The sequence below is a fragment of the Elephantulus edwardii genome, unplaced genomic scaffold (genome assembly GCF_000299155.1).
Source record: "Elephantulus edwardii isolate Elephantulus edwardi_28Jun2011 unplaced genomic scaffold, EleEdw1.0 scaffold00148, whole genome shotgun sequence".
Classification (NCBI taxonomy): domain Eukaryota; kingdom Metazoa; phylum Chordata; class Mammalia; order Macroscelidea; family Macroscelididae; genus Elephantulus; species Elephantulus edwardii.
The window spans coordinates 6372378-6387127 of record NW_006399898.1 but is presented as its reverse complement, the minus strand read 5'-3'; the positions used below and the strand labels follow the sequence as shown (position 1 = coordinate 6387127).

Here is a 14750-nt window from a genome sequence, read left to right as displayed (position 1 = left end):
ATCAGAGACTGGTTAAGAATAAATTCTTTCTTCAAGCATGTAGTCTTTTGAAAAGAATGATTCATCAGAGGGTATTTCGAACACTCTTTAATTGTATTGTATGTTTTAACATAAATTGTTGCATTTAAATTCATGGTGAAAAGAATTCCTCAAAAGAAGTCCCTGATAAATGATCTTAAATCCTCTTAATAGTTTTCCAAATCTCATTAACTGCTTGGAGAAAAACAGTCTAAAAAAGTCTATTTATTCCCCTACCACCTCTTTTTTTAAAATTTTGATCATGGACATTTTCAAAGATCTGACAGAGTGGAGATGAGTATGTGAGTCCCCCGGCTTTCATGGTCACTCTTGTTTCAGCTGTTCTGCCAGCACTCCCACCCTGAATTTTGAAGCTGGTTTAGTTAACTAACGTGGAAATGTGCGCATTAGCTGGTCATCTGGCGTCAGGGAGGTCGCTGCCCCAGGGGTGATGTTATTGGTGGCCCCTTTAATGTCTCCCAGGTCTGTTTCCTCCCTTTTTCAGGATGTGTGCCCTTTCTGTCTGGCACAAGTGCCATCATCAGGAACACAAAGCCCCTGTGTTCATTTTATAGAAAGCCAGTTTTTTCAGGGAGAAACACACATGTATCCTGCTTTGGTACCAGATGCAGTCCTAAAGACTTTATGTGAAAATTTGGTGATAAAATAGAGTGGTCTTGCTCCCACCCCTTATTCCCAAACCAGCTAGTTACTATTGCCTTTTTATTCACTATCCTGCCGAAAAGGTCACTGAAAACCTTCATAATGTACATACCCAACATTGTCGTTCTCACAATGTGTTTGAATTTAGTGGATAGAAACAGATTGAAATATTGGAGAGGTATTAGAAATTACTTGGTGTTTGCAAAGGGTTCTAAACTTCACTTTTGTTTTTTAATCATTTCCCCATCTTTATTGTAAAGTATATTAAAATATTTTAGCACAATCCTTCATGAAGATGAAAATCTTGCTAAAATTGAATTCTTGTCTAGTCAGAAATACCACTTAAAATGTGTCTTCATCAGTCTAAGAAAGAACAAGCCCAAGTGTTTAATGTGTTTAATCAACAGATAATGTAGTAAACTGAAGGAATTTTCTTCTGAATTTTAGGCCATAAATGTATACTGAAAAACAAAAAATACCAAGCTTCTTGATCCTAGTGGATGGTGACTCAAGTAAAGAGTTTCCGTCCTTTCATCTGTTCTGACTCTCATCGTCTTACAGGACTCAGTAGAACCTCCCCATAGGTTTCTAAGACGTTATGGGGACACACTGCCTCAGTTTCCCCTTGAGGTATGTCTGGGGGTTTCATTTAGCTGCCCAACACTTAAACCACTGGACTACCAGGGCTCCTCCATACAACTCAGATGTGGTAAAATTGTTAGGTGGAGACAGAGTTCCTGGGGAGTTGCTAAGATTGTCCTTTAATAGATCTGTTTTTGGTTTGTTTTTAAGGAGTTGCAGATGGTGTTGGAGGATGGAGAGACTACGGCGTTGACCCATCTCAGTTCTCAGGGACTTTAATGCGGACATGTGAACGTTTGGTGAAAGAAGGACGGTTTGTTCCGAGTAACCCCATTGGAATCCTCACAACCAGCTACTGTGAGCTGCTGCAAAATAAAGTCCCCTTGCTTGGTAAGTCCATCCCCTCGGTGGCCCCTCGAGGACATGCGTGTGTATGTGAGGAGCTGGAGCTGGCTCGGAGTGGAGAAAACCGCTCCCCGGCGTGCGTGCGTGCGTGCGTGCGTGTGTGTGTGTGTGTGTGTGTGTGTGTGTGGTTAAGAGTGGAGAAAACCGCTCCCCGCTGGCTGGCTTTTTCCCAAGGCTCAACCTCCCAAACAGCTTGATAGAGAAGCTGTCGAGCAGCCAGAACACTTGCTCCCGCCGGGGTGGGGAATGTACACAGGTACAGCCACTGGGATGGAAATGAGGTACCACCAAATGACCGTTCACGTGGCTGCCGCAGGGGGTGCGGCCCTCGGCTGAGGACACTCGCTGTGTAGGTACGAGCAGATGCACAGAAATGTTCCCTGCAATGCTGTTACTAGTACAGAAAACTCAGACCCACCTGAAAAGGCATCAGTAGGAAATGCACTGTGGAAACAAACTGCCTGCAGTGCTCTAGAGTGTATCGTTGAGGTGGGTGGGATTGAAGGGAGCCATGGAGTCGACCTTATGAAGAACAGACCTCACCCTGTCCTGTCCTCACCATCTCTGACACACTCAAGTCCATTGCTGCGGTCACCGTGTCAGTCCTCCTGGGGAGGGTCTTCCTCTCCTTCCATCCTCCCCCTTCCAAGCACGGTGTCCTTCTCTAAGGATTCGCCTCTCCTAGCTACATGCCCAAAGTGTGTGAGCCAACGCTTGGCCATCCTTGCCCTGCAGGAGCACCCTGGTACACCTTGTCCAGGACACAGCTGCTTGTTCTTTTGGCTCCATGGGACCTTCAGTGTTGTCCTCAGCAGAGTGAGAAGTCAGTGCCTTTGAGATGTGATGTTGGAGGAGAGTACTGAGGGGCTGGGAGGAGAGGAAATTGCTGGATACCACTTAGCAGTGTAAATCCATGTATTTCAAGCTCAGAAACATAAAATGTTTGAAATTGCATTGTTTAGGAATTCTAAAAATAGGATAAAAGAATGAACTGAAAGGAATCTAGGATTCAGGACGGCGGTTATCTTCCGAGGGAGGAGGGAAGAGGATAACTAAAAATGAAGTCCGCTGTCGTTGAGCCGATTCTGATTCAGCGCCTTGTAAGACAGCGGGAGAACTGCCTCGGAGCGTTTCTGGAGCTGTAAATCGTTTTGGAAGCAGAGTGCTACGGCTCTCTCCGATGGAGTGCTTGGTGGATTCTGAACTACATTCCTTTTGCTTAGTCTCCCACTCCGTAATTGATAGCACCACCAGAGCTTCTAGGCAAGAGGGTCGGCATTGGCTTCTTAACATTTGACTGGTGACCCTTGAGAAGGAGTTCCAGGTGGGAGGTCACCCACTCTGTGTGCAAATGGGCTCCCATACTCCTGGTTAGATGGCAGTGGCATGGCATGAAACAGATCTCTGTTCATCTGGTCTAGAAAAGTTAGAATCAAGTGTCAGTGGGCATCCTTTGGCAAAGCTGCTGCATTTGCTAAATTATTCCCTGGGAACTTACCCAACAGCTCACCCAGCCTTCTAAGCAGGCTCTCAGAAAGGGAGTCATTAAGTTTCTGCTAATTGCCAACATCTTTCCTGTTATGAGAAGACCTCCCTCCCTGGCACCATTGCAGTGCAAATCAGCCTCTGTTTGTAAGCTGAGCTCTCCACATTATAGAATCTTGTCCTTAATTTCCAGTCCTTAGAAACAAAGGGTCTCTTTTCATCATGCAGCCGCCTTCTGTCTTCTCTGGGCGGTGATGAACCAGCTTGTTTGACTTCTGCCTGAGGAGCGATCTTGGCTCGTGGTTTCAGTATACGACTTTGTCTCACTCACTCTCATATTTAGCACAGTTAAATGTGCTAGATTCTGTTTGTGGTACCTCTCTGTCAACAGGCTATATGACTGGGGAAACCACCTCTGATCTCTTGCTCCATATATTAAAAGATGAGTGTGCGCTGAGAAACAGGTATGGGGCTGGGGGCTCCTGCATGTTGCCAGGAGGGCTCTGCCCCTCAGTCCGCAGTACGTTTACTTTGACTTGGCATAATCAGCACAGGTGTCTACAAGTGTCCTGATTTCATACTTGAAAAGACCTTGTGTTTTTTCATACCATTTCTCCCACTCCCATTTCTTTTCCTCTTCACCTTCATTTAACAAGGAGATCATAAGAAAATCAATTTTAGGACATGTTAGACGTTTCTTCCATTGACCATTAGGAATCCTTTTTTCTCTAGAAGATCCCCTGAGATGATCCCTTGTTACCACCTTTGATGTGTGTGCCCTCCTCCCTCCCCATCTGCACAGCTTTGGCTGTTTCTAGCTAAAACCAGCCATATTTATTTTGGCAGGTATAGGCTGCTGATTTCCCTGACCTTTAGTTGAGGTCCTCATACATGATGCTAGCTTTGTAAGGTTAGACTCAGCATCTGTCTGTCCGGTGGAGCTGGAGAGCTGAAGGCCCATGCAGCTAGCTGCCTGGGTGCTCTGAACCTCCAGCGTTGTCCGCCTCTGAGAGGGGTACAGCCCTGACCATTCTTCTAGCTCTTTGTTGCTAGAAAAGATTTTCCTTTTTTTTGCAGGTTCCCACCTTGTACTAATCCAGCTTTTACACATTCATGTGCATATGGGGTTTTTTTAGTCTAACAATTCCTAGCAAGCCTGTGAAGCCATTCTGATATGAAGGACCAGCCTGGCAGCTATCCCCATTTTTTGCTTGAGTCTAGGTTGGCCCCATGGGCCAGTGCTGATGACTGCTGCTTTGGGATCCCTTCTGGGAGTGTAGGTCAGTATAGCCGAGGAATTTGAGCAGTTGGTCCTAATAAGGCCATCCCTTTATCTGCTGTCTAGTTCACAGAGCCCAGGGCTGCGGGATACAAGGATTTCCATGGTAGCATGCGGGAGTCGCCTGGTCCCTGCTGTGGCGCTCACCAGCTCTGTCATTCCTGGCCCTTTTCTCCTTCATTTTCTCGGCCTGTGTTCCCCTCCACACATGTAAGCCGAGCTCTTGAGCCTGTGCACTCCTCAGTAATGGGAGGGGGCTAAGAAGCAGGCTTGTGCCCTCCAGGTAAGGCGAGCTGGCACTTGCTCACTGGTACTGTGGTCCCGGCTGCAGGGGTAGCCCAGTGGCTGCCTCAGTTGTCAACAGACGGCCCTCGTGTAGCAGTCTGCAAGGCTGTACTGTTTGTCACCTCTTTCTCAAGAGCGTGTCATGCTGCCTGTGCTGAGATCTTTTGCACGGTGAACCTTAATGATAAATGGTTGACGTTTTTGTGCAGTTAGGAAGCGGAGGTAACTGGTGATGTCACCTGTACTGTAGTGATGGGAGCGCATTATCTGGCAGTACTGCCGGCTAGTTACAGGGCCCGTTTGGTTCTTTTCTTTGACATTTAATGTGTCGAATGTGACTTAGCATTAAGTCATACATTTTCATTAAGGAAAAATTAATAGCAATAAATTAAATGACTCATAATCTCACTAAGGGGGCTTTTTCTATTTTAGAGGCTAGCCTCCAGATTTCCATGTATACATACGTAGCGTTACCGTGTCTGTGAAACCTGTGAAACCCGGAAGTCACGCATGCCTTGCTTTCTGGGTCTTCCCCGTCTGTTCCTTTGATGGGTAGACGCTTCTGTTGCCCTGTCAGGAACTGTGGAGGTTTGCGCTCTCTGACAGTTTCGCACGCACTGCTCTGGCCTCTGCAGGTTTGCTGCCTTGGCTCTTCATTGTGTGCTCTGAGCAGCTCTGTGACGTGGACAAGACTGTCTGTCCCTGTCACGTATTGTCACACAGGGCTGGGACTCCACACTGAGGTTTAACACAGCTGGCTTCTAACCTGATTTCTCTGGTGTTCACTAGCACCTTGAACAGTTTGTACTTTACTCTTTTTAATTTTTACGGTAAGCTTTACTACTCTCTTTGTTTTACACTTCTTCAGATTTTTTTTATCTTGTTTTTAAGGCAACATTCATTTCATATTAAGTTTACACACTTTTCATTTCACTTTTCCTTTTCAGATATATTTCTCCGACATAATTTTAATGGCTGTTAAATAGCTTACATTTCCTATGCATTATAAAGAATTGACACACTTGAACTCATAACAGGACTATGAAGGAGTCACCCTTGTTTCTCTAGATGGAGAGGCAGGTGCAGAGGTTGGTCAATGTCATAGGTCCCATGGCTGCTGGGTGACCACCGAGCTTGGCTGGCCTTCCATGACACGGATATGCTGTGCTTTGTCACTTTAGAGGTTACAGGGGTTTGTCAGGGCCTTTCAGAAACCCTGGTGATGCTGTGATTACAGCGCTGGCTGCTAACCGGCCACACTTCCGGAGACAGAGGGGGCAGCCCGCTCCCATGAGGAATGTCAGCCCTGAAAACCCTGTGGGCAGTTCTCTGTGTCCTGTAGGGTCACTGAGTGGGAATCGAGTATTTCTGTGGCCTCTCAGAAGGGGGGCTTCATTCCCCTGGCCCCTCACGGTGTGAGTGCAGCTGATCTGGGGGCCTCCTGCACTCCTGCCTCACATCCTCTCGGCCTCTGTTACGGTGGACAGTGAAAGTGGTCACTCCTTGGTAGCTGCCTATTTTTACTCTTGACTTTTTTGGGCCGGTTGAGTGCTATATGTCCTTACTAAGCGCGATCTGTGCTCATGTTATCAGACGCTGCATCTGGGAAAGGTCGTGTGGGCTAGTTGGAGCAGAGGTGCACAGGCACTGTGTGCTGACCACGTGGGTTATGGCTGTCCCCTGAACAGCAGGAAAGGGAGCAGGTGGATGTCCCCGCCACCTGGGACTCCAGGTCTTTTGAGTCATTTGTTCATCTCCAGCACAAGTTTTTCATGACCCTGCCAGATGGGAACCTGGCTTAAAAGTGTAGCTCTGTACCCTGTCTTGAATGGTAATGAAATCATAGAGAAGGCTTCCTGCCAGGGACTAATAAGAAATGCCAGGAGAAGGAGACATTCCCGTGCTGGCATTTCCATGTTAAAATGGACTGTCAGCCGCCTGCAGAGCTCTTGAGAGCTGGCGTAGATAGTCGCTGTGCTTCAGCGGCACTCCTCTAGAGCTTTCTTCCTCTGCATGTACAAGAGTCCAGTCATCAGAGGCCTCTGTGTGGTGTGTGACGCGTACACCTCTTTCTTGCCCCACCATGCTGGCCCTGACCAGATTAGTCCTCACATTGCAGGCTTTATGGCCCTTTTAGGCAGAGGAGATGCACAGAACGGTGTGTTGCTTTTTGGTTCTGTGCTGGCATTGTGTACACGAAGGGAGCTGTGGAAGAGAAAATGGATGGAAATGGTTTGTGTTTCTAGGTAGCAGCACCGCCTGCATCGTGATCCTGGACAGAACCAGCCACCGCTTACACACAGCAAACCTGGGTGATTCGGGCTTCCTGGTGGTCCGCGGCGGCGAAGTCGTGCACCGCTCGGACGAGCAGCAGCACTACTTCAACACTCCCTTCCAGCTGTCCATCGCGCCCCCCGAAGCCGAAGGCGTTGTCCTGAGCGACAGGTAAGGTCGTGTCCACAGTACGGCAGACCCCTCAGATGAGAAAGGAAGACACCCTGGCAGTGTGCGCATCAGGAGAACCGTTCAGGCTCACACGTGGAAAGATGCTGTGCTTGAACTTGCTATTTGAACCAAATCAAATTCTGATAAGCACCGAGCAGTTTGACAGGACTGACAGTCCGGGCCCCGGGAAGAGCAGTTCTTCACGCCGCTGCACGTGGTGTCTGGAGAGCCGGGCTGCTGTGCTCGCCGTGCTCACCGGTGCCTGTACGAGACTGCATACGTTGTGAGGGATGAGGCAGCCCAGATGTCTGCCTTGTTAGGCCCCGCAGTTCCCGGTTCTCAGGGCATCCTGTTACCTGCGTCGGCTGGGGCTTGCAAAACCTATCACGGCAGAGCCAATGTGCAGGAAAGGGATCAGATGTGGGTCTGTTTTAGCCTTCTGTGGGGATGCTATTAAGCTGTTTTTTCACTACTAATACCTTCTCACAGCTCATTTTTCAGATGAACAAGAACTTTACCAAACATTTGGTACTTTTTTTGGTTCACTTTTAGTTTGGTTTTTGTTCCTTTTTATCGTTATTTGTTGAAAGCTTACTGAGCAAATTAGGTTTCCATATAGTAGTTTGTATACATCTGATTCACAACAGACTGCAGTCTCCACAGTGTGACCGCTCTCTTCCCACTGGCCTCAGTGTTTCCTGTTCCCACTTGTCCTTTCCTATCCCTGTTTGCCTTCTGAGCTTTAACTCTGGGCAAGTGGCTGCCCTCTGATTCTCTATGATTGGTTATTCTAGAAAGTATGTACCTCCCTGTGCATCTTATGGGCCTATCTATTGTTCGGCTGAAAGTTGAGACAGGAGAGGCTCAGGGAGTTAAAAGGTTGACAAAGGTCGTATGCGTAGCGCCCAGTCTCTTAATTCGACCAGTAAGCCTGATCTTTCTCACAATTGTCTTGCACATTTTTCTGCGCTGTAGCCAGGACCTCCCGGTGTGACCGTCCAGCACGGTGGTGGTGGTGGTTGTGGTGGTGGCCGCTGGGCACGCTCTGTCCCTTCTCTCTCAGGTTGTGCTGCCAGAGTGCACAGACACGTTAGTCCTTTGCATTCACTTTTTCCACTAGTCTTTGATTTTCTTCACTCTTCCTTGCTTTGACTGGGCAGAGACCAGTTAGCTGCGTCTTAGATGGAGTTGGTTTTATTTTTGTTGTCGTTGAATATGCATAGTTTTTACAGCTTCCTCTTGTTGTTGAGAATATACATAGTTTTTACAGCTTCCTCTTTTCCAATGTGAGTGCAGAGTGCCATGAACAGCCTTGCAGGACCTGGCACAGGCATTGTGGCTAGTTTCTGAGTGTTTGTTAACAGGACACTGGGCCTTTCGTGGAAAATGCACACATTCTTGCAGGTGCCTACTCTCTCTCCGTATAGGTTTCTATGAATCCAGATCTTAAGTCCAAACTGTACTGAAGTCTTATCGCCATTTCATAAATGACATTGAGCCTGTTAACAGAAAGCCTGTCTCTGACTCCAGCAGAGAAGGAACACTTCTAGATGCAGCCAGATGACCATATTTGGAAGAATATCTGACTATAGGTCCTTCGTGGGCTGGCTGGACTGCATATTCATTTCGTCCTGATGAGAGTCAGGACCCCAGGGCTCAGGTGGTTCATAACTCAGCGGGTGGTCACGGGGAACAGCACTGTGCGGTCCTGAGTGCCGCCCACCACGGCATGGGCCGCCCAGGAGCCATGGTTTCCCCTGGCACCCAGAGGCGGCTCCCTAGCATGTGATTTCAGCTCGGGTTTCAGTGCAGTCGGAAGTTTCCAGCAGCCCAGTGTTCAATCAAAATGGGCAGGGCTGCAGCTGGCGGGACACCAGGCTCACGGGTGGGAGGCCGGGGGGAGAGGACGGACCGTCCAGTAGTGGCCAGCCTCTCGCAGGCAAGGTAGCAAAGGACGCTCCTGGGCAAAAGGAGACCTCAGCACAGAACGGGCCTGCAGAGCCAGCCTGCTCGGTAATCTCTCTATCCGAGGAGCTTCCAGAGACCCAGCAAATGCCATGTGGCTGCCTTGTTCCTCTCTGTTCCTCAGAAAGAGTTGACCTGTTTTCCAGTCTTTTTTTCCTCCCCTGTTCTGTGTATCTCCTCAGTTATTACAGCTCCTTTTCTCTGTAAAGGAGTGACGTTGACCTTGACTTGTAGCTTTTCCTGTAGAGGCTGTTTTCCCAGCCTGTGCACTGTTTGGCCGTGTAGCTGCCCCTCACTCTTCCTCTCTGGGATCCAACACAGGACTGTTGTACGTGTCACTGCTTTCTTCCCCCCAGACATTTTTCACCATAGTTTATGGAAATCCCTATCATGTGTAGGGGGTTTGTCGTCATTGTATAACGTGTTTTGGGTCTTTTTTTGTTTTTAACAAATATTAAGTCATACTGCTCATTTGTGTCATTTTGGGGGTTTTTATCAAGTTGTGGGAGCTTTGGTTTTGACTCCCCTACTGCCCCCTCCCAATCAGGTCATTTTCTGAATTTTTCTGGGCTCTTTTCTCATTTGGGCTGGCTGGAGGGTTCTCAGCTAGGTCTTCAGTACCTCCCCTTCCTGCCACCTGCCTCACAACGGAGGAGAGGACCAGCCTGGATCCCCTGGGGCCCTCCCTTCTGTGCAGGTGGCCTTCTCTCCACACCTGTGTTCTTGTGTCCTAGGCACCCACAAGGGAAACACACAGACCTCCCGTCTTGTCTGTGACAAAGCTCTGTAATTGGAGTCGGCTTTCCCTGATCTCTCTGCGTGCTGCCCTGGGACTCGGTGCACACCCCAACTATCAGGAAACTCCAGAGCCTGTGGCCAGCCTGCTAGGAAACTGGTGCTGGAGCGGGAGGAAGAGAGGACAGAGTGTGTTTCTGAACAATTAGGAGATGCAGGCCCTTTTCCACTTTGATTGTAGAGGCTTGTCAGCATCTGACTCAGAAACGTCCCCCGCTGAACCACTCATCATCACACTCATTGTTTCTTGGGAGCATCTATTATGAGTATCCAGTGAAGTTATTCAACGTTAGGAATCTTAGCCTCAAAGTGACTGCGTTGTACTCTGCGCTCCGTTCTCTGTCCTCAGCCCCTCCAACGGAAGGGGCCTTCTCCATACTGCTCGTTTGTGTCATTTTGAGGGTTTTTGTCAAGTTGAGGGTGCTTTGGTTTTGAGTCCCCTATGGCCCCCTCCCACTCAGGTCACTGTCTGCAGCCCCTGGTGTCGTGCAGAGTGACTGTAGCACGGGTTCAAGTGCATCTCAGAGGGTTTTCTTATCTGTTCCTGCTCTGTCCTTGCCACAGCCCAGAAGCAGCTGATAGCACATCTTTTGATGTCCAGCTGGGAGACATTATCCTGACAGCAACAGATGGACTCTTTGACAACATGCCTGATTACATGATCCTTCAGGAGCTCAAAAAGTTAAAGGTAATTGACTCAAAAGATTAGCCTTGGAGAGAGTGGGCTCCCAAGGTTGCTACGTGTGAGTGATCGAATTGCATCGTCCCATTTGTATAGTTTCGGAAAGGACTTTAGGAGAATTGCAGTAGTTCTGCTCTTCTAAGCATTTGTGAATGGAATTAAAATAGGGAACATTAGGAATGAAAGTGAGGGTTCTCATACAAGGGGGTCATTAGGGGTGGTATGGTGAGAAAAGTCCAGAAGGGGACATTTTTATCTGGAGTGTGTTTATACTTGGATGCGGTTGGCTCCTGGTCTCCCTCCCTATAACAAAGCCAGCAGGTGCTGATGCTGGGAGGACAGGCAGTCATACCAGAGCCGACCAGGGGCAGCACATCTGCCGCACACAGGCCGCAAGGACACGGAAGCCACAGGCTTTGTAAAACTGAGGTGTCTGGGGAAAAGGACTCTTTCCTCTTCAGTGTGCTTACCATGGACCCTTATAATTTGTGGCAAGTTTATCAACCATTCTGGGCAATACTTTTCTTTCCTGTTAAAAAAAAAAAAACAAAGGAAACCCAGACCCCTGCAGTCAAGTCGATTCCAGCTCCGAGCTGCTCTGTAGAGCAGGTGGCACCGTCCTTTGGGGTTTCCAGTGTGGAATCTTCACAGAAGCAGACTGGCCTCTTTTTCTCCCTTGGGACAGATGATCTGAACTCTAGAGCTTTTGGTTAGCAGCCAGTGCTTTAACGATTGCACCACTGGCTTACCTCTCCCTGTAAAATGGGCCCTGCTTCATCTTGCTTGACAGGTAGCCATGAGGATTAGCTACGACAGTGCACCTCATGCTCCCAGCAGCCTGCCTGGTGTGAGGCCCGTGCATGTGTTAACAGACCACACAGCATGGCTGTCTCGTGGAGTGTCCCCTGGAGTGGGGAACACAGCAGAGAAATAAATGCACGATGTGGTGCTGGGTCAGTAAGAGGAGGTGAAGACGGAGGAGGTCAAAGTGTAGAGAATAGAGGGGCTGTCATTGGAGGAGGCGGAAAGCAAAGACCCGTTTCATTGATACCGAAACAACGTGGAATCCTAGAATGTTTGAACCAAAGTGGAGCTCATTTTCCGTCCCCGCTTTACAGATGCCAGCACAGCTGAGGTCTGACTCAGGAGCCGTCATGCTTGTGATGTGCAGGAGGGCAGCTCGCAGCTCCTGCTCAGAGACCAAAACTGTGCTTGGCAGGGGCCAGATTCCCAAACGGCGACGTATTTTAGACCACTCTTCAAATGCCGTCAGGTCTGCTCTGTTTTAGCAAGACCACCTTAAGAATTTAAAATGGGGAGTGGAGGAAGTTAAAACTGACAGTTCTGACCTTCACGGTTGACCCTGTGCAGGCATGTGGTCAGAGCAGATGTTCTTAAACCAGCACACAGACCTGATGGGAGTCATGGTTAGAGGAATGTGATGTTTGCATGCAGCACCTCTGGGTGTTATGGTCACAATAACCCCTCCTCCCCTTTGTCTCAGAATTCCAATTACGAGAGTATACAGCAGACGGCGAGGAGTATTGCTGAGCAAGCTCACGAGCTGGCCTATGACCCAAACTATATGTCACCTTTTGCACAATTTGCATGCGACAACGGGCTTAATGTGAGAGGTAAGCATTCGGGAAAGTCCTGGGGACTAATTGGGGACAGAGTGAAATGGGAGCATCTGGGCAGTAGGGTGTGAGGTGAGCCTCCCAGCGCCAGCCTGTGATTCTGAGCAAGGTCAGCAGGCCTTGACCTTGGAGGCCCCAGAGCAAAGGCAGATCATCGCCCTCCCACAGAGGTTGTCCTCCACAGGGGAACCTGATTGGCTGCACAGGCAGGCGGGACCTGGAGCCTGAATGGCTTCCAAGCTCCTCCTGCGGGGCCTGGGCATTCCTCACCCTGTCACATTCTCCCCTTCACGTGTCTGACACCTCGCCTCTCCTCCCTTCTTTGGTGGGGCTCCTTGGCTGCAGGTTGCCTGCCAGATCGCTGCAGTGGACGCAAACTTAAACTGCCCTTGGCTGCAGGGCCCTCCAGTCCACTGGGTTGTCCGTGACAGGAGCAGGCCAGAGCGCAGGCTGAGGGCTGGGACAGCGTGTGGAGGGAGCATGCACACTGACGGGAAGCAGCGTCTTGCTCTAGTACTATTATGACATGGAAAGCATTTCTTCGCCCTGCAGAGCTATTAAAATAGAAAGCCGCACATACCATAGCTGTTTGCAAATTAGAATACAAGCCTGCTGCTGGTTTCAAAACATTGGGTCTGTTTGCCCAAATTAGGATTGAATAGAGACATGTTCACTTTCTCAGTGGGCAAATTTATCTTAACTAGATACTATCTTCACCGTGATTGATTTAAACAGTATAGTAGTGGCCATATTAACACAGCTCTGGTGGAAAAGAAACAACAGTGCTTTTAAAAATTTCCTTTAAATTACATGTATTATTGTGTGATTTTGGTTTACTTCTCAGATTTTGTGCATGTATGGAGAGGGTTAAACCAAGCTACTCCTTGGAGGCAAGGATTCTGGGGCTTCGTCTGACATACTTTGGACATGTTGCAAGGAGGGATGGAGAGGTCCTTGGTGAGGGACATCATGCTTGGGAGGGTGGAGGGACAGTGCAGGAGAGGAAGACCCTCTATGAGATGGATTGATTCAGTGACTGGGGTAATCGGGATGGGTGTGTCAGAGGCAATGCGATTGGCATAGGGTAGAGCAGGGTTTAGGGCTGTTATACATAGGGTCGCTATGAGTCGCAAATGACTCGATGGCACATAACAACAATAACAACATGTTTGTTTTTAATGATTCTCTTTTGCTGCTCGAGTGTTGTGGTGGTTATGTGCTGCCAGATCGCCTGCGACTCACAGTGACCCAAGTACACCAGCTCTGACCCCTGCCCTGTCCTGAGCCAGGCTCGCTGACTCTGATACACCCACACCCATTGCCCCAGACACAGTATCAATCCATCTCATCCGGGGTCTTCCTCTCCTGCACCTATCCCTCCACACTTCCAAACATGATGTCCTTCTCCAAGGACCATTTTCTCCAGGCCATATGCCCAGAGTATTTGAGATGGAGCTTCAGAATCCTAGCCTCCAAGGACAAACTGGGTTTCACCCTCTGCGAGAAAGACCTGTTTGTTTTCTTGATGGTCCACGGTATGTTCAAGACTTTTCTCCAGCACCACAACTCAAAGGCATCATCTGTTTTTCTTGTCATCCTTAGTCATTGTCCAGCTCTCTGATACATAGCAAGTAATGCGAAGACCAATGACTGGATTAGGTGCACTTTAGTCTCTATAGACGCACATCGTTGCTTCTCCGTACTTTGTTGAGGTCCCTGATAGCAGATTTTCCAAGTACAGTTTGTCTTGTTCATAAGCTTGGGTGTACTGGCACATAAACTGCCTAGAGTGCAGCTTTGTCTCCTACTACTATATTTCTATTCGGATAACACATGTGCGTGGGTTTTCCTCTTGTGTATGTGTGCACTTTGGTTTCCATGCAGATAGACTTCTCCTTTTACACGTTACTTCTTTTTCCTCTTAGGTGGAAAGCCAGATGACATCACCGTCCTTCTGTCGATCGTGGCCGAGTACACAGACTGACTCGTCCCACTTCAGCACCTGCCTGCCTTTTCTCCGTCCTGGACTCTCCCCTGCCGCGCGGACCCTGCAGGCAGGACCATGTTTCTTTGCCACTGATCTCAATGGCCAGTGATGTGAGCGTTTGCCTGTCCTTTTGAGACCCAGTTGAGAACCACTACTGTCATTTCCTAGCTCGTGTCTGCCAGCCACAACTGAAGAGAACTTGGAGGTGAAGAGTGGCCTTCATCTCTCCTTGTCCTTTCCTGTGAGGGGAGGAAGAATTTCCACGTCACAATGGCCGTTATCCTTTGCAAGCTGTCAGAGTTTGTTGGCAATGAGTAATGTGGGGTATGGTGAATTCAAAATTACATTGCATAAAAGGGATTTTTAAAAATCTGGCAAACTACTAATGAAATGCAAATAAAATTTTGTATTTATAAAAACAAAAAAAAAACCAAAAAAAATCTGGCAAACTACATGTTCTGCTCCATCTACTAGAAACGTTCATAATTCGTTACATTCATAATCCAAGTTACACTTGGATTC

At 48.5% G+C, this 14750-nt stretch overlaps 1 protein-coding gene across 1 annotated transcript in view; it reads left to right on the top strand.

Annotated features, from left to right (window-relative positions):
• The window catches only part of PPTC7 (PTC7 protein phosphatase homolog (S. cerevisiae)), a 38311-nt gene extending 24086 nt beyond the window's left edge, over window positions 1-14225 (top strand). The window contains exons 2-6 of the mRNA XM_006894664.1: window positions 1474-1653; window positions 6964-7162; window positions 10487-10610; window positions 12109-12238; window positions 14167-14225. Coding sequence (XP_006894726.1) covers window positions 1474-1653; window positions 6964-7162; window positions 10487-10610; window positions 12109-12238; window positions 14167-14225 — 692 coding nt within the window. The remainder of the gene's footprint in view (window positions 1-1473; window positions 1654-6963; window positions 7163-10486; window positions 10611-12108; window positions 12239-14166) is intronic.
• Window positions 14226-14750: the final 525 nt, after the last annotated feature.